This window comes from Perca fluviatilis, chromosome 11, assembly GCF_010015445.1.
Source record: "Perca fluviatilis chromosome 11, GENO_Pfluv_1.0, whole genome shotgun sequence".
Classification (NCBI taxonomy): domain Eukaryota; kingdom Metazoa; phylum Chordata; class Actinopteri; order Perciformes; family Percidae; genus Perca; species Perca fluviatilis.
In genome coordinates, this window is record NC_053122.1 from 32025683 (window position 1) to 32051502 (window position 25820).

The following is a 25820-nucleotide window of genomic DNA, read 5'->3' on the forward strand; positions in this document are numbered from 1 at the left end:
GAGACAGTGCAGAATTGTATGCGCTGTGTGACTCATCGGGGCACTTCATCAGCTCAGTTCAACTAGAACCAGTTGTGTGTGCCGACAAGTCCTCCAGGTTAAACGGAATACATTGTTTGTACAGCAAATGGCCTCCAGAGCGCCCTTCTATCAGGAGGACATCACTTGTCGGTGCCTTCAAAAGCTGTTACAACTCACCATTGTAAAAAACTGTTTTGTAGCTGAATCAATCTGAACTTAGGCATGTCTTGCTTGCATGCTTTGAGGTAAATCGAAAATCGATTCACCTATGTATCGTGATTTTTTTTTTGTGACAATTTTTAGAATCGATTCTTTTCACTAGACTCGATATTTTGTATTATTTATGTTTACCAAAGATTCACCTAAATGTTTTCTGTTTATACCGTACCTCCGACTACATCATATCGGTTTCCAGCAAAACAGAGTGAAAGCAGAAATTGCAGAAAATCCATGTTATGTCTTTACAAATTAAATAAATGTCAGACTGACTGACTGACATGTGATGTGTAGTCTTCTTAGAATTTTTTTTTTTAGAAATGTCTCATCATATATTGTCTCTAGAAGTGTATTATTCAACTTTTGTTTTTGTTAAGGGTGCCATAGGTAGGATTGTTAAGATCCAAGACTTTGGAAATTATCTTAAATTTGAACATCAACAGCTTCTCAGTCCCTTTCCACTAAAGCCCAAAACGGTCTCCTAAGGCCCTCCCCCCTCAAGGGAGAATGAATGCGTGTGCATGAGCAGTGATTGACACGCTGTTAGACACCCCCCCTGGCCCTGATTGGGTGCATCTGAACAGGGAGCGTGGGATTTTTGCAAATCGCACTACAGGCGATATATTTTCTTAATTACCTACATTATGTAGTTCTACTGGAACATAAGGGTCAGTTTCAGCAACTATGACAGAAAGTTAGTTTTATAAGGCTTACCTAGTGCACCTTTAAAGAAGAGAAAGAAAATCGCAATAATCAATACTATCTATCGTAATACTTCTAGAATCGCAATAAATGAAAATCGCAATACAAATCGATAAGGCACCAATGTATCGCGAAAGAATGGAATCTGGACAAAAGCATATTGTCCCAGCCTTACTGACATGTTGATTTTAAGCAGGTATAATGTTTACCATGTTCAGTATCTTAGTTTTGTGTGTTAACATGCTATCATTTGCTAACTAGCACTAAACACAAAGTGCAGCTGATTGAGAATGTAATTTGTTTTGTAGGTATTATATATTTTGTCACAAACCAAAGTTTCACACGTATTACAGAAGTAAGACATGTTGACATTTTGACCTACTGGTGGCGCAAGATGAAAAGTCTGAAGTCGTAGGATTCAACCCTTTGGGACCATGAATGTACCAAATATCGTGCCAATCTATCCAGTTGCTGTTGAGATATTTCAGTCTGGACCAAAGTGATGGAGCGAGCAACAGACCTGCATTGCCATAATTCCTTTGCCTGCTAGAGGTCTTTGTCACTTGAACCTAAAACTGTGCATTTGCTGAAACAACTGATCCTGTTGTAAGTCTTAGCAGGTCTCGACTGTGCGCATTTGGAACAGAAAAGAAAGCTTATAGGTTGAAAATGTTTACAGACACTTTCTAGATATATTTTTGCCTCCGTTTCCTACTCTAAATCTTTTTAAATCAGGCTTTGAACCTGTGTCCTATTAGAAAACCTTGATGGCATAACACTGCTGTATTTATATTTAATCCTGCCTTCTAGCCTTAACTTTTGACAGTTTTCTGGCCAATTGCTCGCCATGGCTCATTTGCCTTATTTGGTTATGGAAATGTTTCGCTTGATTATCCAACCCCTACAGCAAAAACTGTGAGCCCATCTAGTCGTTTACGAGACTTTACTTTATGATTGGTTTATGATGGTGGCGGTTGTTGTTGTTCCCCACTTGTCATTGCTTCACTTTGGCTCACACTGAGAGCCTTGTGCTTAAGGGGGTAAGACTGCAGTGCACTCCATTGGATCATTGTTGACGGCCATTAGTCTTATGACCTTCGCATGAACCAGCCTGTGTGAATCTCTTCTGTCTCTCTTCGTCTTTTCCCCCCGTCTTAACTGGCAAGAAACCCTCAAAGACCCTCTCCATTCACAGAGGCCCCTCCACATTTGGAAGAAAGACATTCCCCTTCATCTGGCATCTGCCAGCCTGCCTTGTGATCAGGGCTGCACTCAGAGCTGTGACAAACATACTCAACATTGCAGAAAAATTAGACATGGATAGTGTTGACAAGAGCCCCTAACATCTACAGCTCGGGATGCTTTCCCAGACTGTGATTATCCCTAGTCTTTTGAATGTGCGCTTGGTATGTTCTCATCCTGCCATTGGAAATAATTCTACGTCAAAGAAAATTACAATATAACAAGAAGATATGCTCTGTAAATTTCTACGGGTGTCTAATGACATGCCCTCACCAAATGAAACTGAGGCCACTGTCTCAATCTGTGAAAACAAGCTTGATGAGTTACACAGGCAGACAGTTGAGATAGTTTCATTCACACATTGGCTGAAGCCACAGGTACTTTTGCGTATTCATTCACCACTAATAACACCAATTAATATGAAGCCTTGTCCACCTCAATATCCCTAAAGTGCAGCTGAGGACTCATGTATAATTTAGACAAAATCTCTAAATGGCTCTACAGATCGAGTTGTTTCGGTCTGTTTCTCACTGGTACCTTTCTCCCCTATCTTCTACCTCTCCTCTCTGTACAATTTAGCTTCAGATAAGCTCTCCCTCTCCTACATTATTGTGCTATACCACTGCCAGCTGAAGGAATGGGGGCCTTCACTCTATATATGATACAGTTTCTGCCTGCCAAGCTGAGCCACTGCCACCGTCACTCGGTGCTGACGAGTTTGGGTGCCTGCCACATTTTGCACCTGCCAGGCTCATAAAGAATCCCCCTGTTTCTCTGGAGCCTGAAGGCAGGATCTGCCATAATTGTTAAAGATGTCGCGATTTAGTCGTTCAAGCCAAAGCTTAGACAGTTGATGGCGCTAACAAGTTGGCAGATGGTCCATTTTGTTCAGCTGATCCGTCAGCAGAGGTATTTGAGGTGTTAAGATGAATGAGTGGTTGCGATTTTTCACAAGGGGGAAGAATTTACGCTGTGGTCTTTAAAAATGTAAGCAAAAGTCGATCTGTTGCTAAATGCTTTGCTGCCGTCTCAGCCAAGAGTCCTCTTGCAAACGAGATCCAGCAGATGAAACCTGGATAAGTAGGCTCAATAAAATGACAAAGTGAAGTGGACATCCTTGTCAAGTGCCTCCTCATCTTACACTCAACAGATATGCATTCCCAAGGGGGGTAGGAGGTGTTGAATCATGACTGATGTGGTTTACTTTTAATGTTGAGAAGAAGTGTTCATCCAGCTTATGTGTTTGCTGAAACTGGAGAACTGCAGACCATTCATTTGTGCATGTATTCACTATTATGATGCCAGTGGCTAAATTAATGCATATTTATGACGTGACAAAATGATGGAATGAGGCCTTTTAGAAATTAGGCTTTTGCAGAAATTCCACTCTGTGTCTGCTTTTTTTTCTCCCCATCTCCTGCCTCTGTAACTTCCACCGTCTTGGTCTCAAGTCTGTGCGTCTTGTCCTGTCCTCATATCAACCCATCTATATATAGCAGGTCTCCCCCCGCTCTCTCGCCGTCTGTGTTACTGGAAAAGGGAGGAGTGGGTGCTGCATTTTGAATACGCAGCTTTGTCTGGGCAGGAGGAGAAAATGAGGCAGGGAGCAAGAAAGAGAGATGAAGAAAGCGCCATTGACAGACAGGCAAACACGAGTCAGCCCCTGTCCCCCTCTCTCTCTCTATTGTCTCCAAGTGCTAGACGTCAGCAAACGACAGGAATCTGAAGAGAGGGAGGACAGAGAGCAAAGACTCGGGGCATTGTTTGGGCCGCTGGCCTCAGAGCTGGTGAAAGTGCAGGGAGAGGAGAAAGAGGGGTGAGGAATGGGGACAGAGGAGAGGGCACTGGACTGACCTCGCTGCAGGATCCCCCCCCCATCATCCCCTCCTTCTTCACTGTAAACAGGCCGAGACAGCCTCCCACCACTCCCCATGTAATATCAACATATGAGCAGTGATCACATACAGAGCAACTGCAGATGGTCATGATTTCCTGTCACACGCCCTCGCTCGCACCTCCATGCTAAGCATTGATTAGCATTCCCTCTCAACTCAGTCACATCGCAGTGAGGGTGTAAGCTAACACATGTATCATGGTACACCATGATGAATGCTGCACAGTGTTTGCGAGTCACTAAGTAAGTAAACTTTATTTAAAACCAATTCTGCCAAACCAATTCTGGATTCCATATGTGACCAATACTGGTGTGGGTTAATGTGTGCCCTACGTCGAGTCGACGTTAAGTCTAGCAGCTGTTTTGGACCAACTGAAGCCAAGATAAAGAAGAGTGATGAACAGTGAATTACAATAATCAAGACAGGACAAATCAAAGACATGAATGATTTTTTCCAGATCTTGAAAAGATAATAGAGCTTTTATTTTTGTAATGTTTTTTATTTGGAAGAAACCAGATTGGACCATTCAAAGGTGCCATTAGGCTCGCTTAACATTTGCCGCTAAGGGACCAATATGTTGCTTTATTTTATCGAAAATGCTCACAGGGCCTATGATGAGGACTTCTATTTTGTCGGGTGTTAAGTTGGAGGAAGTTATCTGACATACTGTCCTTAATAGCTGTTTGATAGGCTTGCATTGTGGATAACTTACTGAGGTAATTCCATTTGAAAGAAATGTATAACTTCCTATCGTCATTTTAACAGTGTTAAGAAATACTCCTAAATTGGCTAATTAAGAAACCAAGGGGGAACATATACAGGGAGAAAAGAATAGGACCAAGGATTGAACCCTGGGGTACACCACACATCAGTTGAACAGAAGAGGAGACGATGGTCAGAGAAAAACTCCTGTGACAAATAGGAGGCAAATCATTCGAGTGCAGTCCTTGTTAAACTCGCCCATTGCTGTATTTATATTTTATACCCTAAGCAGAGTAGTTTCAGTACTGTGTCTTGAACAAAAACCAGACTAGAATTTAATAAAGATTTCATTGCTTATTCCAAGACCTTGGGAATAAAAGGGAGTTTGGATATGAATCTATACCTACTGGGAAGCAATGTGTCCAGGCTTGGCTGAATAATCACGTTTAAAATAATCAGGCACAAGGCCAATGCTAAGAGCTTTTTACAATGGGGAGTAAGAATGGTTCTAAGGAACTAAAAACATCTTTATAAAGAGAGGTTGGAACAATGTCAAGAGTCAAGGGGTGCACATTTGGGAGACAATGTATGTGAGATCTACCCATGATCCAGACAGTCAGCCCCAGGGGTACAGGAAGGTCATATTTTAGACCTTATGTCAGTGACCTTATTCACAAAGAATGATAAAAACATTTCACAGTTATCATTTAAAAAGACCGGTACAGGGGAGGGGCAGGGTTCACCAATCTAGCAATGATCTGGGATTCTTCTTATTGCAATCATATTGGAAAAATATGCAGTTCTAACCTCTTTCAAAGTAGTTCCTTCATGAGACTAAAATTGTTTTTTTAACCAAAGCTCAACCTTTTTGCACTCTTTTAAGACAATGTATGCCATCATTCACCCAAGGGGATGAGTTAACAATACTAATGGATTTGTTTTTTAAAAGGAGCGACATCTAGAGTTGACGAGCAGAGGCTATTTAATTGTTTACCCACCAGCTACTGTACGGCGCAGGTGCCTCTCGCCTGCGTTTTTCTTTCATTTCAAAAGCTAATTTGTGTAATTTGTTTCAGTGAGGGATGAAAAGGAAAGAAATGGCAGGATAAGTGGGTGTGGTGTCCGGAGAGGAGGAATGGGCCGGACCGGGCCTGTGAGAGGGGTGGGGTTGGGTATAAACCAGGGGACAGTGGGTTTTCTGTTGTTGTGAAGCCCTCTGTCCTAGCGGCCTGCAACCCCTCCACTCACACTTTCTTTCTTTCTCCTCCTTCCACTCACTCACTCTCCCTCCAGAGTGGGACTCTTCCTCGACAGACTCCTGTCAGGTCTGCAGCATCCGTCTTTTGGGAGCTCCCTAGAAGCCAGAAACCATGCTGACGTTTTTGGCGCTGGCGTCGGTTGTCCTCCTGGGAATAGGTAAAAAGAAATAACTAATATTCTTTGAACTTTTTTTTTATTTATTTTTATTCTGAAGAGGTCTCAAAGACACCCACAGTGAATTTCATCTATTGAACATGAAGATGTAGAAATTATCTTTCCACTGATGTGGGGTTAAAGGTTAAATGAGGATAGGATGAAGAGGGCCTTTTTTCTGGGTTTTCTTCCTAAATGCTTACCTGAGAACTGAAGGACTTAATGAGAATCTAAAGGGTCAATAGGCTTAGTAGGGAATTAATTGATCTTTCACTAAAATGTAATATCTCCCTCTACGCTGCCTTAATATTAAATTAAAGGATTTCAATTTATGTCTTAACATTTACTTATTGATTTAATTAAAAAAATAGCCACCTGTAGAGGACACTGTTGATTCTCAGGTGCATTATGCTAAATGACCCAGCAGTGTACTCCTCTTATAAAGCAGGTGTTTCTAAGCAAGCAAAGTACAGAGTAATATTATCACTTTAGAAGCGAGGGTTAGCAGAGTTTTTTGCTCTCAAGCAGACGGCTTTCTGTGCTCCCCTCCTGTCAGATGTTTGCAGTTTTTGTCAGAATTTTAATAAAAAATGTCCAGCGTGATTTTATTGACAAGTTTTGCGAGAGCTGGGTGCACTAACGGCGAGAGCTCAAGGACACTCGTCACAGTAAAAGCCATGAACTTTATTCTCTAGGCTTAAAATAAAGCTCCACGACTGTGACGCATGGCCCATTCACACATTTTAAGTGAAACTGAACAATAGAAAAATTATGTTGTTCCGGCTAATGTCAGAGTGGCAGGGGTGTGCAGCTCCCAGGGGCTTTGGTGGTTGTTTGAGATGCTGAGTGCATTTTCCAGGGAAGTAAAATATTGATTTTGCAGCCAAAACAAAATTAACATCGATCATTAGATATTACTCAAGCATAAACAGTGCAAATGATTAAGCCAACATAATCTATATTAATGGAGAAAATGATGTTCCCCTTTGACTTTGAGAGACTAGCACCACTATTCAAGTAATAATCCAAATATTTACTGAGTGCATGTCTGAATCAATGGTGGATCTGACACCACTAAATGTGCAGTTTAACTGTGTGTGTGTGTGTGTGTGTGTGTGTGTGTGTGTGTGTGCGCATGTGTGTGTGTGGCTGCATATCTAACTCTTTGGGTTTCATTTGATAGATTTCAGGGAGAAAAGTAATACATTGTAATGTAATAATGCTTTATATGTCTTGAGATTACAGTAGGGGTTGAACAATGTTCAGGAGCGTAGTGACTTAAGAAAAAATGTCAATACAGTGTATTTTGATCAAAAGTATAACACAATAAGGATATATGTCGATCAGAATTTCAAAAACAAAGTGTGTTTCTATGTCACTCATGTAGACAACTGTGCATCGTGATTTTGTTTATTACCTTGCTTTCTTCTAAAAAAAAGCTTTTGCAGGTTGTAATTATGATCACTTTCTGCTGCAAATGGTAGTCAGACAATGTAGTAAAGGCAATATTTAAGGTAATATTAAACCAAAAACATGTTGAACTCACTGGACATTTTAATCTTGTGGTGATGTGTTTATTTGTGAAGTAATGTCCCTGCTTTGTGTCTCCCAGTGCCTGAGCAGTCCCAGGCCATTATGATTTACACTGGCTGGGAGCGCCACGCCCTGGTGGGTGGCGACATCCGGCTGTCCTGCTCCTTCTTCTCCTGGCGCTGGACCTCGGAGGAAGTCACCTTCTCCTGGACATACAGGCCTGATGGCGCCCGGGACAGCATCTCTGTAAGACACAAATACACACACACACACACACACAAACACACACACACACACACACACACACACAAACTCGTCTACCTATTGATAAGAGAAAAAAGTACCAAGGCACTCTTTGCAAAAATAAATAAAAAGAATTGCAAGAAGAGTGCCTTAGACCTTTTTTCTCTTTTGTGCTCCCCTTCCAAAGAGCACCTTCATGATTTATTTGAACTTCCCAGCACTCCAGACTTCTTTTTTTTTTTTTTATAAATCTACTTATTGATAAGTGTGGCACTTAACAGGCGTGCGTGATCATGGCATCATCCTGTAAAGAAAATATGCTGTTGTGTCAAATTACCAAACAGTTTTCTGTCACATTCAAGCAACCTGTAAAGCAATTGGTAAATCTCTACCGAATTAGTCACATCCACATTAAAGCTGCACATGGTGACATTGTCACGGAACAAGCATAATGTAAATCATTGCTCTACAAAAAGTTCCTTCATGTTACTTTCATCTTGAAGCGCTTAGTTTTGGTTTTACAGCCCGCAGCTTTGCTCTTTTGATCCGCTCTCATGCCCTCATGTGTGCTGCTATCAGCCGCAGCAGGCAGCTGTTGTCAGTAAAGTAGTATTTTTAGCATAGGCGTAGATGTCGGGGGGATGCAGGGGATATGCCCCCCCCCCCCAATATTTAGAAGAGGAAGATTTGTCCCCCTGAAAAAATATGAAAGACAACCCACTCCCCAAAAGAGGTAAAAAATAATCAATCAGGGGACTCAGAACATGCACGGAAAACAAGAATTGAGTGTGTGTGTGTGTGTGTGTGTGTGTGTGTGTGTACGTGTGCTACCTTAGGGGATTAAAGAACACATCAAGAAAAAATGAATAAATAAATATAAAGATGTGATTTTAAATGTCTTTTATGTAGATTTAAACTTAAACAAGGTCTCATTCTCTAATAGATTATCTCAAAAATAATTCTCCAGAATGCAGGAAAATAACAGTTTGACGCTCAAAACATTTCCCCCAGACCCTCCGGTTATTAGTGTCCAATTTTTTGTTTAAATGTTGAAACAAAACCTACGCCCTTGGTTGTAGTATTTATTTTTCACAATAAAACCAAGGCAACAGGAACACAACAGGTAAAAAAAAAGGAAAAATTGTGCAGGTGAGATTAGGAAAGCCCCTAGGGGCTTATAGAAGGAATCTCACCTAAAGAAATAACAAAATTCCTGAAATCTACAAATTAAACACAAGTAAGCATGGAATTAAAAGAAACAAGCATGAGGTTGGCTACATGAAACAAAAAAAGGTATAAAATAAATTGAAAGAATATAGATATAATAGGGATGTGTGGACTTGTATGTGTATGAGTGGTTATGAAAAAAAACTATAAAAAAGCTGTGATAAAGCCACAGTACACTACCTGCTCAGCACCAAACGGCAACAAAGACAGCCACTATTGGTGAGCATAGTGGAGCATTTAGCAGCTAAAGAGCCAGATATTTAGCAGGAATCAGTAAGGGGAGGTACACCAGAGGGAGTAGGAGTTTTCTCCATATCTTCCTAAATGAAATTCTCATGTTATGTACTCCCTCTTGATGTTAAACTTTTTCCACATTCAAGAAGCTACACATAAATATTCAAGAAGGAAATACAAAAACATTGTTTGCTGTTGGCTTGCCAACAATGAATGTGTCTTCTGCCAAAAAGACTTTTTTGTTTTCACCGTCTCCTCCCCTACCAGGCACCAAGTGGAACAGAAATGTAGTCAGAGGGAGGGGGCTGGTGGTGTACTAACGTCACATGATTTCTGGCTGGAGAAGTTCTTGAAACTATAAAAAAGTGATCTCATTGATTTGGGATCACTTGCCAACTCTGTATGTGATGGTTTAATATCAGGATCTCTGGGATTTCAACATTGCTGGTCATTTTTTTGCTACAGGACTCAGTCATCTTGAGTCATTTTCAGAGCACTCTCCCAGAACAGGATACTTGCATATCATCAAAAAAGGAATCCTGGTTTAATCCGACAAATATAGGACTGTGTGAAATGTCACCACTAAAAATGTCATCACACTCAAGCAATACTCAGTTCATCCTGACGCACAAGTGCAGGATTTGTGTATTAACTAGGGCTGTACAATATATCGTTTTTATATACACTCACCAAAAGGATTATTAGGAACACCATACTAATACCGTGTTTGACCCTATATCAATATGGGCCAACATTTCTAAAGAATGCTTCCAGCACCTTGTTGAATCAATGACACAAAGAATTAAGGCAATTCTGAAGGTGAAAGGGATCCCCCACACCATTACACCACCACCACCACCACCAGCCTGCACAGTGGTAACAAGGCATGACGGATCCATGTTCTCATTCTGTTTACATCAAATTCTGACTCTACCATCTGAATGTCTCAACAGAAATCGAGACTCATCAGACCAGGGTCTTCCAGTCTTCCAACATTTTTCCAGTCTTCAACTGTCCAGTTTTGGTGCGCTCCTGCAAATTGTAGCCTCATTTTCCTATTTTTAGTTAAAGGAATACCATTCATACCATTCAGATTCCATTCACTACGCTAAGCTAACTAGCGGCAGCGCTACCGGTGTTGCACCGGACTAAAACAATACATGCACAAAAAATGCGTTGGCCCACCTATCTATAGCTAGGGGAGACCGTGATAATCCCTATTTCAACAAACGGTGGCATATCCCTTTAAGATGAGTGGTACCCAGTGGGGTCTTCTGCTGGTGTAGCCCATCCGCCTCAAGGTTGTGTGTGTTGTGGCTTCACAAATGCTTTGCTGCATACCTCAGTTGTAACGAGTGGAGTCAAAGTTGATCTTCTATCAGCTTGAATCAGTTGGCCCATTCTCCTCTGACCTCTAGCATCAACAAGGCATTTTTGCCCCCCAGGACTGCAGCATCCTGGATGTTTTTCCTTTTTCTGACCATTCTTTGTGAACGCTAGGAATGGTTGTGCTTGAAAATCCCAGTAACTGAGCAGATTATGAAATACTCAGACCAGGCTGTCTGGCACCAACAACCATGCCACGCTCAGAGTTGCTTAGATCACCTTTCTTTCCCTTTCTGACATTCAGTTTGGAGTTCAGGAGATTGTCTAGATCTGGACCACACCCCTAAATGCATTGAAGCAGCTGCCATGTGATTGGTTGATTAGATCATTTCATTAAGGTGAAATTTAACAGGTATTCCTAATAATCCTTTAGGTGAGTGTATAATATAGTTTAACTGCCACAATAAACACATTGCGTAAGAAATTTAAAGTACATTACAACTGTGCACAGTCACATCAATTTGTGAATAATAAGTAGAAAAAAATGTAAACCAAAAAGGAAACAGGGCCTGTGAGGAAAGGTGATGATAGCCTCAAAAGTACAAATTAAAATGTATACATTTCAAGTAGATGCTTTATCCACTAATGAGCCCAAGCTGTGAGCCATTGTCCTTATGTTTTTTTTAATTACAATGTACACTTCTGCCATCTTTTGGCACACAGATCTTCTCTTAAACCTAGCACAGAAGTCAACCTTTCCATTGTCCTTATTTCGTATATACTAGTCTTGCATTGCCAGACCCTCCTCCACAGCGCTGTGGAGGAAGGTCTGGCTAGTCCACACAGCATTCCGGGAGAATAACATGCTCTGGTTTATTTGCATTTCTTTAAACCAATTACAATCGTCTTGGGCGGACCTAGGCGCTAAATAGCCTCGGGAAGGAACTTTTTTTGGTGGAATATTCAAAAGTTGTTTTAGTCGTGCAACAGAAAACTCAGATTGGACAGATAGTCTAGCTAGCTGTCTGGATTTACCCTGCAGAGATCTGAGGAGCAGTTAACCATAGTCCTCACAAATCCACCGGAGTTTAGAATGCCAACACAAAGAAAGAGGAATGTAACGGACATCCGAAAACGGACATCCAAAAAGAGTGACATCCGAGTAAGGAGTGTAAGGAGTATCTTTACCAGGTATGGGTCCCTCTTCAGTGTTAGAAGTGAAATATGACCCGAGTACAACACAGTGCATGAGAACAGAATCTTATAGCCAAGTTTGTTGTTTTTGTTAGTTAAAACGGAGTATCAGTAAAAATCTTCACTTTAAAATGTAAATGTCATTCTCTTTCAATGGTGCTTTTTATGATGAATTCAATGTTCAATTTGTACATTAAAATAATGTTTAATAATTTATTTTTTTAATTCAACAAGCAATTTGCTGTATTTTAGCAGATTTCTGAAAGCAGCAGAAAGGCAGAGCAGTGTACATTTTAATATCTGTTTATTTATCGCAAATAATATAATTATCCTGATACTCAACGTTATCGCATATTTTCCTCATATGGTGCAGGCTGCAGCCCTAGTATTAACAGGAAGAAGGAAACAACAAGCACACAGAAACTTAGTCTCCTAATCCTCCCAGTCCTCTTGCTCTTTAATTTCACTCGGCCTGCCCTTATCGTCCTGCCATCTCTCTAATCTCTCTATCTCCCCGTCCTGACTGCGCCTCCCTCTGTCCACCTCCCTTAATCTCCTCCCCCCTCGCCCTGCCTTCTTTGTCCCTCCCCTCCTCTCTCATTATCTCCTCCCTTCACCTCCTTCGCTTTCATCCGTCTCCCGCAGTGTCCTCACTTTGAAACTAGATTTCTCTTTTTCCCCCCACTTATCTTCTGTCGCTCATTTCTTCACCTGCCGGGACACATTTACAGTTTCATATGTCTATCTGTTTTCATGGTGCATTTGTCCTTTTTTAAAATGTCGTTTTTGATTTCTGACATGTTGATATTATGTAAAAGGTGTAATTCATGCAAGGCTTTCACAGGCCTCAAACCTTCAATCAGAACTGTGCTGAACATTTTAATTAATCGTTTACCAAAATGTCAACCACATTTCACCTTGACCTCGTACATGTTTTCTGTAATGATCTTTCACAGGTGTTTTTCCAGGTGTACTCTCCATTGACAAGTGTTAACTTCCTTGAAGGCAGGTACTCTGTTGAAGTTTAAAACTATTGGATCCCCATGACCATTTCCAGAGCTGTAATGATAGCAAACAACTATGAGTTCTCACCAGCTATGCTGGACAAGGGATTCCTGAAATGGAAGGAAAGGGGGTTAGTAGTTTTGGACCAGCTGTTGACGGAGCAGTCCTTAAATCATTTGAACAGCTCAAAGAGAAATATGATTTAACAAACCAAGACTTCTTTAGGTACTTACAAATTAGACTCTATTTACAAATCCGTCAAGAATGGGAAAAAAAAAAATTTAAAAAATGTCTCTAAAAAAAAAAAAAAAGAAACTAGAAAAAAAAAAAAATAAAGAAAAAGGAAAATGAACACAATAATCCCAGATGAGCAGTGGGAGATTGCATGCAGTCAAGGACATAGGGCAACCAGTAGTCCAAACTGGAAGGAATTTGGATGGAAAATTAGAATGAGATACTTTAGAACTCCATTTATAACATCAAAATGGAGCAACACCCCAGATTACTGCTGGAGGGGTTGTGGCTTGGTGGGAGACCACACTCTATATTTTGGGACTGCCCAAAGGTATCAGAATTCTGGAAAAATGTACAGAAAAACAATGTCTCTGTATAGATCTACCTCTTAAACCATCACCATGATCTTGAAGGGAACAGCCAAACATATTTGCTGAGAGTCCTTCTTTTAATAGCGTATAAGGTAATCACAGCCTCCTGACTGAAGCCACGCCCTCCAACAGTTACACAATGGAGGGAAAGAATCCAAGACGTTTACAACGTGGAGCATACAACAGCATTATTACAACTGAAAGCAGATGTATTCCTAAATAAATGGTCATCCATTGCCTTACATTTTCATCTGATATGAATGATATTCCGAATTTATTCTTTATTCTTATCTTATTTATTTATTTTTTCCTAATATCGATTTGTGCACACTTTTATGTTGTGTGTGTGTTTTCATTTCTTAATATTAAATATTCTTTCTATTATTATTATTATTATTTTATTTTATTTATTTATTTTAATGCAATGGTCATCTGCAATGTGAAAATTACTTTATTATTTACCAAATGCAGTAGGTTTATAGGTGATATTGCTGAGATAAAGATCTTACCTCACAAGTATTATGGTTAGGATGAAAGATATCTATGGACTGTTATCCTTTCTGTAGACTTACCCGTGGCACCTTACTGTATCATTAAAAAGGTTTTTTTGTGACATACTGTATGACTGCACTTTATAAAAGGAAACAAAAAAATAAAAAAAACTATTGGATCTGCCCAGAGCCACTCTGGTAGCCTGGCTCAGCCCTCCTACGTACTGGTAGGACCAGGCTAACAAAAGGGGAGATGGCAGCAACTACTGGCTTAGCATCGCTAGCGTTCACCTTAGCCAATTCCTTCACCACTAACGGAGCAAGCTGGAAAATCCAACTTTTCCCGAACCCCGTGGGGAGGAGGGCCACAACATCATGGCCACCAACAAAACTCAGCAAAGATTGTTCTTGCTCAGGCTTTAACTTCTGGATATTCGGCAGCGTTGACTCAACGGAACGCATCTTTCTCCTCTGCCATTACGGAACTACAACTCAAACTAGCGCACGTCACAACCTCAACATCATTGTTCTCAACCACCAGAGAAAACCCAAGAATATACGGCAAACTCAGACGATGTACTGAAGGAAAATGAAAATTGAGCGGAAGTACGTAGGAGGGCGGAGCCAGGCTAATTTGTAACTTTCAGTTTGTGTTGATTCCAGCGGCCCCTTTGGACAAAAGCGGCAGTGTTTTTACCTCCTGTCCTAAAGGTCTTTTCTTTACGGTGCTGTATTGCCCACTGTATATTACTAAGTTAGCGTTACCGGGAGGTCATATAGTTTTTCAGAAAATTATTCATTTACAATAAAAGAATAAGTTATACATGCATAACTTAGCCTACTTTGGATGTCTTGTGAGCTAAACCGGGTATCACTTTCACTGTGTTACGAGCCAAAGCATTAAGAGTTTGTTGTAGCAACCAACGTAATAATAACTTAGATTAATATAGCACATTTCATGAAACCCATGGACGCTTTACACAAATACAGGGGGACAAGAGAAAAGAAAATAGTAGTAAAAGGAACAAAACGGCCTCGCTAAATGGAAGGGGGACATAATTTAATGACGTACAACCACATCGCGCAATCTAAAGTTATTTTATGAATGAAATAGACATATTACATACCTGAGGGCCAATTCGGGGAGGGTTTTGAACCATTTACAGTCCTGTAATTGTCTCCATCTGTTGATAGCCCGACCAAAGCAATCTGTGACCCATCAAAATATCTGACTGTAGCGCCGTCTACCTGCTGCAAATCATTCTGTGACTTCGCGGGAAAAATCGGACCTGGGCAGATGCCTTATTAAAAACTATGTAAAACTGTATGAAAAATGACATTGAAAAGTTACATAGAGTCACTTTAAATAAAGGATCTGAATACTTCCTCCACCGCTGATGACAACCACAAAAGCTGTCAGATGCAGTTGCTCTTGAGATTAACTGCGTGTCATTATGGTGACACCACGTGCATAAACAGTCCCATGTCCTCTTTGTCCGTTCCAGATCTTCCACTACACCGGTGGTGTGGCCTATGTGGACAACAAGGGCCCGTTCAGGGACCGGTTGGAGTTTGTGGGGAACCCGGGCCGCCGCGACGGCTCCATCCTGATCAAAAACCTGGACTACAACGACAACGGCACCTTCACCTGCGACGCCAAGAACCCCCCTGACATAGTGGGCCGGCCCTCCAGCGTGCGCCTGCTGGTCTTTGAGAAGGGTGAGACAGGAGGGAGGACAGGGTCCAGTGGGGGGTTCCTCAGCAAAATCAAATTCCCCCAGCATGTAAAGTCTAATGCCTGTGTTGTCTTACATCTGTGTCTGCTCATTAGCTTTCCACTGAGCCCATATGGCACATTTTGGGGGGATTTTCTTCGTCAGAAGCCAACTGTTCTCAATTGTCGTTTCAAATCATTCCAAACTCTGAAATTAATCTCAATTTGCGCTGTGCATTGGACTAAAGTGAGTGCTGCGTTCAGACCGATTGCTGCGCAGCCTTGCTTAGAATTCCTTGCACTTCCCACTAAATGAAATCAATTACAATTTTATCTCTTTCTCTATTTGAGATTTCCATCACTGCCTCCCTTTCACTTCTTTTCTCGCCTTCTCCTCCCATCTCTCTCTTCTTTCCCCTTTTACCATCGACTTCCACTGTCTGGTCCCTTCCCCCACCTTCTCCCTCTCTTTCCCTGCTCTCACCTTCATACTACGTATCTCTCCTCCTCTTCATCTCCTTCTCTGCCTCTACTGCACTTGTTTTCTTCATCTTTCATTCAACCTTTATTTTTCCTTGTCTATTCGTCTTTCATCTCTTATTCCCTTTTCCGTCTGGCTTTGTTCCTCGTCTTCCTCTCCCGTCAATTCCTCCCTTCCCGTGACATCTTTTCTTCTCCCGCTCTCATTAACGGTTTCTCTTTCTTCACATCGCACTCACCAACCTCTCTCTGTCACTTTCCACTCTCAAATTCTCTCTCCCGCACCTTCCAACACTTCCTTTTCCTCTCCTCCGCCCCCTACAGTGCCCATCCAGGCTGGTGTGATCACAGGCGCCATCATCGGGGTGGTGCTGGGCCTGCTGGTGCTCATCGTGGTCATCTACTACCTAATGAGGTTCCTGGTGGCGCGCCGCGTCTTCAGCCTCAGTGTCAGGTCAGTGCCCGGCCCGTGGCTGGCGGCGCTCTGCCAGGCGGGTCTGTGCCAGGGACTGGAGCTGAGGCCCGAGCCCATCCCTGGCACTGACACCTGCGTGGCCAAGCTGGCGTAGCTGCCGTGCCATGATTTGATTTGGTTAGGCGTGCAGGGTTGTGATTTTGGAGCTAGTCAGCTTGAAAGAGAGAGATAATGATGTCTCATTTAGATTAAATCTATAAACAGCACTGCATAGGTCCGAAGCAAAGATGATTAAAAGTGGTGAAGCGAGAGATTTCCGAGTGGATAATCCACTAGATCATGAAGACGATGGATCCATCATCTTGCTTATACCTTTCCAATCTTATGAGATCCTAACACATCTAGCACCTGGGGGCTGTGTTTGAGACAGGGCCAATAGATTAAGTTGATGTTCTCTTTGTGATGGGCTGCCAGGCAATGCTTCCCTGTGACCACTGGAGGGAGAGATAGATTCGACATCCTGACATTGTCTTTCTTTTGTCCCCTCCAGCAAACATGGCAAGAAAAAGAAAGAGGGATCACAGCAGAGACAGGCAAGTTTTCTCCTTCCCTCCATGAACCTTTCCCTCTTTTTCCTCCTCCTCCTCTTCCTCCTCTGTCTCCTTTCCTCACACGCTCCGACACATGTACACATCCAGTCGACAACACCAAATGCAACAGCTTGGTTTGCTGTCATGTTCAGGCGCTAAATAGTGAAATCACATCCTTTTAGAGATTACAATAAAGGCTGAGGAAACGTGTTGTCAGAAGGAATATTTATCTATTCTGATGGGGCACAGCCCCACAATAGCACACATCCAACATGACAGCGCATAACGGCACAGTTTCATAATCGCATTCCCCCAATGCCAAGTGCAAGCAGCTCGGATATGTCCGCACACTTAGCCGACTCCTCCTCAAAGCAACATATCCACAACAAAATAACATGTCATTCAAACTCTGCCTGGCAAACAGTAATAACAGTATTCAAGCTGTTAAAATTCTAGTGCCGTCTCGTGCGTTGAAGGGGCTTTAAAGCCTGTACTGTCCCTCCTTTCTCTCTCTCTTTCTCTCTCTCTCTCGTGGCCCTCACCCCTCCTTAAGCTCCCTCAGGGGGCCAAACAGCGCGCTGCGAGTAAACAGCCATGGGGCAGAAATCAAACCAGCTACTGTGAAATGGCCGAGCAATGCTTTTGCTGCATTGAATGGGACTGTGATTTGCTCACAGTGGGGAAAGGGACAGGAGCTGCTGATTTGGCTCACTGGGAGTCAAATGAAAATCACTGGGCCTATTATGGTCTGGGCTGTTATCAGTGGCTTTGTGCTGCTGCACACCAAGGATTTGGGGAATTCTTTCTCCCTCTATTCCTCATGGGAGTGTGATAGCCTCAAGTGGTGGATTAATCAGACATTTTGGTGTCTTGTATTCTTTTGTAAATACAAGGCACCCGGGCAAGTTCTGTTTGATTACTCTGTGGTGATGTGGCGGCTGGTTGGTTGCGGGGGTGTATTCTAATCGACTGCACGCCCTGCCTGCTGATAATGAAAAAGGGGAAGTCAAGGGATTTGGGTTCAAGGCGTTTTCCTTAATCAAAAATCATCTTTGAAATGAGAGATGTGCAAAGATATCCGAGGCGGAAGATCAGAGGTGTTACTTTGACAGCAAGCCAATTAGCCGCAGGTATAAGCTAATGTAAAGTGGTGGCGGCGGCGGGCTTCTGCAGGCGGTTAGGAGTGCGCCATCTTGCCCCCCGTGGCTCAAACCTAGGGGGCGACACCAGCGAGGACCAACCCTTCCTCCTACCTCAAACAAGTGCGCTCATCCTCATCTCCCCGGAGCCCCTCTTTCTCCCTCTGTCTTCTTCTTTCCTTTTTACTGTCGTGTGATTGTCAGGTTACTCTTGAGCTGCAGTCAGTTGCTCTCAAGTGCCTGCGGCGGGTGACAGTGCATTTATGAATAAATAACTCGCCGCCAAAAGGACACCGGAATATTTGACAATGTTGTCGTTTACAGTTACTCCTCCTGCAAGTCTTGGCTTGGAAGAAAAATATTCCATCTGAGCTCACGCTCCCTTTTTTTTTTTTATTTAATTTTTTTTTTCTCCCCCTCAGAGCTTTTGCCTCTCTTGTAGCTTCGCCGCACACAGAGGGCTCGTGGGATTTTATAGTGTGCTCATAAGTGGTTGTTTGATGAAATAGCCCTTATTAGGAGGCTCCGCTGACACGACACAATTTTGTATCAGCCTCCACCATCTTCGTTACTTTCTGCTTGCTGGGCTTGCACTACAAATCTCCAAAAGGCTGTGTGGGTGAGGGAGTGAAGGAGGGAGCGAGCGAGTGAGACAGAGAGACAGAGAGACAAAGGAACCCTGTGGTGTGTGCTGCTCCCCATTAGTTGGAGTTGTGGGAGAGGAGTTTACCCCGCAGCCACACACGCACCAAAGCTCACAGGAATGAACACACACATACACACACACTCTGTACTGGAATGATAATTGAGTGCACTCTGTATCGATCTGAGCACACACACACACCACACACATCCCACCCGTTCTTTTCATCCCCGAATTGCCTCACCTCCTCACTTTACTTCACTCCCTCCCTTGCTCTCTCATTCACATTCCGGTCCCCAGTCTCCCTCTCTCTCTCTCTCTCTCTCTCTCTCTCTCTCTCTCTCTCTCTCTCTCTCTCTCTCTCTCTCTCTTCAGTCCCATCCTCCTCTCCTCTCCTTCCCCACCTCCCACCTCTCCTCCCTGCCTTTGACTTCCTTGCTGACCATTATAAGCATCTATCTGTCTGTAATTCCCCCTCTCCTCTTCCCTTTGTACTTCCTCTCTCGCTCTATCGATCCTCCATCACACTTCTTCCCACCACCACCACCACCACAAAACTCCCTTTCCAGTTTCTCTCCTCTCCCTCCTCAGGTGTTCTGAGTTCTGATCAGCTTCGGGTTCTGGACAGAAAATCGCTACCTCTCACTCTCCATCTACCTCTCAATCTCCCTCCTCGCCTGTCTCTGTCTCTCTTTAGCATGCAGCAGGGGACGCAGCCACTTTCGTTCCTATCTACCTCCCCCACCGGTCCCTCCTGTTTTTGCCACTGTACCCACATTTCCTTTGAAGTGTGTGCAGCCCCTGTAACAAGGGTGGCTCTGCATTCTGCCGTAGCAGGCTCGACTGTGCTGAGGAGGCAGCCCCGTCATTAGCGTGGGAGCTCTGCAATACAAAAAAAACTGAGCCTACCGTGGGATGCATAATGGTAAACAATACAATGATGTACGAGAGAATCTAGGTTTTATCGAAGGTAATGACACCGGCTGGGCTGCGCAGCTGCCCCACCGAGCCGGATGTTAGCTGTAGCGTACGCCTCCATTGCTGTCTTATCAGAATGCATGCTGCTTTTGCACAGTGCTCTAATTAAAGATGATACATTTTCTAATGGAATCAGTGGGGTATTATTAGCCGAAACGTCAGTGGCTAGAAGCAGCCTCTAGTGTGCTTTCCACCGTTGGCTAACCTGATGTATTAGAGGATATATTTTAGTCTCCAAACGTCAGATCCAGCTGTCAGAGGTTAACTATTCACTCTGACTGTCCTCTGTTTGCAACACTATACACCAGTGTCCTGGCCCGTAGTTCAACCTGTGGCAGATTATTAAAAATACACAGTGTTGTGCAAACCATTATATTGAGTGAAGATTTATTAGGCTCCATCAGAGCATTATCGTGCACTTGTGATACTTTTCAATAGGTTAACTCACAGGTTAATGCACTGGAATACAGCTATTGTAAAGTGAAGTGTTACCTTGACCCCATCTCCACTCTGTACAGTTCCTCCTGATGGATTTGTTGTGCTTAAATGAAGCCTCACTTTCCTTCCTTCCTCCTCCTCCTTTTATAGATTTCTTCTTAGAGATGGTTTTAGACATTGCATAGACAACATACAGAATGAGTGGGAGTGGATGGATGAATTATATAAGTACAAGATGAATGGAGGATGAATGTATAACTTTAAAAAGAATATCACATAGCCAGTAAAGTCACCATGGCTACAGCAAAGTTGTCTATAAGTAATTATTTGTTCCACTGTAAACTTTAATTATTCATTTAATAGCCCTTGTGTGGTTTGTTATTTATTTTAACATTTCCAAATTACCTTTTTTTTTTGGCGCGCGGGGCCGGGGTGGGGCGCGCCCCCTCAAACAATTAGATTGTTCTCTTTTTCGTTTAGTTTTTAGTGTCTAAAAGTCTAAATGTTTCAGAGACCCAGTATGCATGGGTGTATTGATTTTGCAGGACAGTAGGTGTCTAGGTTGAAATAATGTGAAAGTTTTGAACACATTTTATTGTCAACAGAATATGCCTCTAGAGATGCAGCATCCTTTTTTCAAGACAGTTCTGACGAGACATTGCAACTTCACAATGTATGCATTTAGACAACTTATGCACAAAACATCAAGAAGGAAAGAAACCAGGAAAAACAAACCAGAATTTGAATAACAATAACATAATTATTAGTTTATCACTAAATCTGATGGTTAGATAATAAACTTAAAAGCCATAGCAACTTTCTAGATTTGAATAATTATATGTATAGTGTTAATTGGTGAACAGCCTTTGAAGGACCATTTCATAGTGTTGCATACCCAACTACACATGATGGTCAAACAACTGTTTAAAAACTCACTTTTTAGCCACATTTATTAGCGTTTTTTTGTGTACAAATTGCTAAATTAATTAATAACTTACTTACTGGGGACTTTTCCACCGTGACTGACTCATGGAAACGGTGAGGAAAAACAAGAGCTATTTTGTCTACAGAAACAGCCAAATTGAAAGATGTTATATATCGGCACAAAGTATTCAAAACAGTCATATCCCAATAAGAACCAAATCTGGTATACTGTGTGCGTGCATGCGTGCGTGCGTGCGTGCGTGCGTGCGTGCGTGCGTGTGTGCGTGTGTGTGTGTGTGTGTGTGTGTGTTATTGATCACTTGTCACTCAGTTGTCACAGGTGTATGGAGCCTGCCTGCCACTGTGTCCCATCCTAACGCATGGTTACCTGTTTTGTCACCCCCTTACAGCTCTGGACACCGCCCCCCCTCACTTGCTACCCCCTCCCCTAAAAGGACTGTCTCTCTACCTCCTCATCCCTGTCTCTCTGTATGTCTGACTCTCCTCCTCCTAAATGTGTTCTTCTGTCCTCTTCACACAGCTCCACCTGTCCTGCTAACTCCATCTCTCATCCTCTCATCTTTAACGCACCCATCTCACCCCTCTATTTCCCTCACGCTCCTTTCCTCCTGAAGTGACTCTCCTCCCCTGTTCTCCCCCCGACCCCCTCTCCCTCCTCCCCCACAGGGCCCCGTGCCTGCCGCCGACCCCTCGAAGGTGAAGGCGGCCGCCTCCGAAAAGAAGAAGCAGGAGTCACGCAAGGATAAGAAATAGGATACGGGGATGGGCTGGGGCGGGCTCGCCAGCCGGCTGCTCCAGCCCGTACGCCTGGCGGTGGCCAAGGCCCAGCCCAAGCATCAGCAGCGAACCGTAGCCAGAAAGACGGAGAGGGTGGTGGTGGGAGGAGGGGAGGAGGGCCCGGGCCGGGTGCTGATGACCATCGATCTGGAGCTGACCCGCAAAAACGGGGAGGAGAGGCCTGGCGGCGAGGGAGGGATGGGGAGCTCCAAAGCGCTTGGCTTCCTCTCCCACATCGCCGACCAGCTCACCTTCACAAAATAAACCGATATAGGGAGGCGGGGGAGGCCAAAGGGGGGGGAGGGGTGACGGAGCTGTGGAGGATAAGAGAGTGGGCAGTCTACTGAGGAGACAGCAGGAGAGCTCAACCACAAACCTGCTTCACACCCACCACAACGCCAACCTGAGTCCCTGAATAAATGAGTCAAATCATATCTGCTCATGTCACAGGCTGATGACTGTAGACAAAGCTATACGGGACCCAGATCTTAAGATGTCATGATAATACACCAGCCGGCACCCCGAGTACTTTTTGTCAGGTCATAAGATATGCCATTTGAAGCGAGACCTCAAGACGGCTGGGTTTGATAACAAAATCTAAAAAGCTGCTCCCCGGGTTTTTTGCCTTTTCTGGTTTCTTCCATTGTGATCCTATCCACCGAAAAAAGCTTCCTCCAAGTGCGTCGGATACGCATCACAAATCCCAAGCTGCAGGGACAAGCCAATTTGCTTTTTTTCCCCCCAGAGGCGACATGTCAAACTCCAACTTCCTCCCCTCACTCTGATCTTCATTCTTTTTTCATCTCCAATCCCATTTCTTCCTCTTTTACTGTGAATTTTCTGACTTTTCGTGTTAATTCAAATTACAAAGTGATTTATATGCTAACTGCTCTATCCTGTTTCTCTTCCTCTCTCTCACTTCCCTTCCCTCTTTTCCTCCATTTCTTTCTCCTGTAGATAAAGGTCTGACTTCTCCATGACTGCCTCCACTCCTCTAGTCTGCTCCCTCCTTTTCTGCCCAGCCTGATGCAACCCCCATTATTTCCCATTATCTCTAGTCTTTCAAGACAGCACTGGCTGTAAGAATAGTCCTACTATATCAGTGGCAACTGTGTCAAATATTTTTTTACAATGGCTGATTGGAGAACCTGTATGCACTCATTGGGCAAACTGTAAAACAGTTTAAGGCCTAACAACCCACATAACTTTCTTAAGAGAAACCTGAAAAGACATCCCTCTGTGTTTAGAGTCTCATGAATCTTCCCCCTTAATGTTTACGACTCAATCACACACACACACACACACACACACACACTGAGCGGAGCTGCGAGTGCACTCTGGACTTCAGATAGAGAAAAAGAGAGACGGAGAGGAGAGTGATAGTGGGAGAGAAATATGATTCCTGCTCTCAGCCGGGCGTAGATAGAGGTTCAAGCCCTCGAGCTCGGGGTGATTCAATCCTTTCAACATTTGAGCTAATGGAGGTTGTCGGCCTGTCCCTGCCCTGGCTAAAGGGGGCTATTTCTGGCCCTATAAGAGCGTGCGGGCTTACTGTAACAGCTGCACATTTTTTAGCTAACAGGGGGGTGGGGGTGGTGTGAGAAAAAGAAAGAGGTGAGCAGGCCGGGTAGGGTGTGTGTGTATGTGGGGGGGTGCTGCTATGCTTTTTGTGCCTGAGTGCATGAGGCTGTCCGCTGTTGACCCGACGGCCGGTGACTGACAACCTGGAATGACGTCACGGCGCGTAGGGCTGGCGGGCGCTCTCAGGAGTCTGGCAAAAGGGCTTTACAGGAAGAGGTTCAACTTCTGTGCTCTCCGAGTTATTTTAGGTCCAGTTAATCTGCTCGCACGTTTTTCCCCTCGCCAACCCAGGGCTAATTATTTTAGCGTGTACTGGTAACGAGATCTCTCTCTCCATCTTCATCTCCCTCCTCGCCTCCTGTGCTGTCTTCACTGCTTTGTTAGTCATCTCTGTTCGCATCTTGGGATTGACCTCCTTTCCTCCAAAACCCCTGTTTGATTCTCTCTGTCCTTGTGTCTTTGGCTTCCTTTATCTCTTCCTCTTCCTGTCGTCTTGCGACTCTGCGCTGCATTATTCCCCCACAGAAAAGGCCTATACACAATCCACTCCACTCTTTAAGCCTCTCCTTATCTGACTGCCAGGCCCACTGCTCAATGCTCTGCTCCTCTCTCTTCTGTCCTTCCTTCCTTCCTCCTCCTCCTCCTCCTCCTCCTCCTCCTCCTCCTCCTCCTCCTCCTCCCTCCTCCTCCCTCGTTCTTCTTCTTCTCCTTTTCAAATTTGATGACGGACATCTCTGTCTCCCCTCCCTCCGGCTTGCCCAATGATCAACGAACGCCCTCTCGCTTGCCCTTCAAAATGCCACCTCCCCCTATAGGCATGTCCCCCGCCAGCCCGCCTTCCCTCTCTTCCTCCGACCCTTTACTGTGTTTCTGCCGGTTCCGATGCTAAAAATGCTCTCCTCTGCCCCTTAATGGCAAAGAGCGGAAACACATGGGCAGAAATCCGCCTTTGGTTCTCACTGAAGACGCCAAACAGAAACTTATAATCTAGCTAGCTCTATTCTGGTCGCAAATACGACGTGTGTTTTATGTATATGTGTGTCTAGTTAAAAAATGAGATTTGCTCTAAAGCAAAAAAAAAAAAACAGCATGTCACCCTAAGTAAAGAAAATAAGACATTTTTTACATGTGTACAAAGAAACATATGGAGAACACGTTTATCGAGGCAAGGAAGAAATGTAATTCTATCTGATGGAATATGTCATTATATTTCTGACCTTGTGTGTTATGGAAGGTACTGTGTGGCTGTCTCTAGTGTACGTTTTATTCCGAGACGTAGAGTAAATCGAGGTTTTCGTGCGGCGTCAGAGAGAATATTAGGGGTGGATAAGGGTTCAGTTATCCTTAGATTCAGTGAGCTGTGGCTGGGGAGAAAAAAAAGGAGAGGAAGGTGCTTGCTGTGGAAGAAAGCTTCGGAGGAAGAGACTTATCTGCCAAAAATCCATATGTATAACCACAGATGGTCTGCTCTTCCCCCAGAGCCTTCTTTTAAAGGTGCTTCTTCCCCAACCCTGTGCCAAAGATGGAATGCGATCTGTGTGCTTGACATGCAGGGTGGATAGTGTAGACTTGAATGTTCCTTTAAAATTCATAATGGCAATGGAGGTGCTAAAATCCACTTATTTATAACTGGAGATCTATTTCACTCGTCGCTGTTTAACTGTCCAGTCACATGGATTAGTTAGAATGTTTTCTTCTTTTTCAGCAAAGCCACACAGACACCTGACATAAGACAAACAGCATTAAAATTGCCTTTTAAAAATGTTTTATATGTATTATGAACTGTATTAGTCATAGTTGCACAATAACATTCCTTTATTGGAAATGACTGGAGCTTCTTACATTTTTTTTTTACATTTATTTTAATGCTTGTGATAATTCCAGAGCACTAACAACTTTTGATGACTCTGTATAATATGTTGTAAAGAGTACGTAAATAAAAATTAAAGCCCCAAGCGCGGCTGCTGTCAACAGAAGACAAAGTAAACCCAGCTGAAAAATGTCTACAGTCTTCTTTCTTTTATTTCCAAGTCACATTGTGTAAATCTGTCATGAATGTCTCTGCCAAGTC

At 43.4% G+C, this 25820-nt stretch overlaps 1 protein-coding gene across 3 annotated transcripts; it reads left to right on the forward strand.

Moving 5' to 3' along the window:
* The first annotated feature begins 5969 nt into the window (after positions 1–5969).
* mpz (myelin protein zero) lies at positions 5970–25753 on the forward strand. Of its 3 annotated transcripts, none has more exons than XM_039816189.1 (6): positions 5970–6194; positions 7804–7970; positions 15555–15768; positions 16568–16697; positions 17209–17251; positions 22058–25751. In XM_039816189.1, exons 1-6 carry the CDS (start codon positions 6149–6151, stop codon positions 22142–22144), a joined length of 687 nt encoding a protein of 228 aa, XP_039672123.1. In that variant the 5' UTR covers positions 5970–6148; the 3' UTR covers positions 22145–25751. The 3 variants fall into 3 exon arrangements, with proteins under 3 accessions (XP_039672123.1, XP_039672124.1, XP_039672125.1); XM_039816190.1 differs by lacking the exon at positions 22058–25751 and adding an exon at positions 21781–21961; XM_039816191.1 differs by having other exon boundaries at positions 5971–6194; positions 23126–25753.
* Positions 25754–25820: the final 67 nt, after the last annotated feature.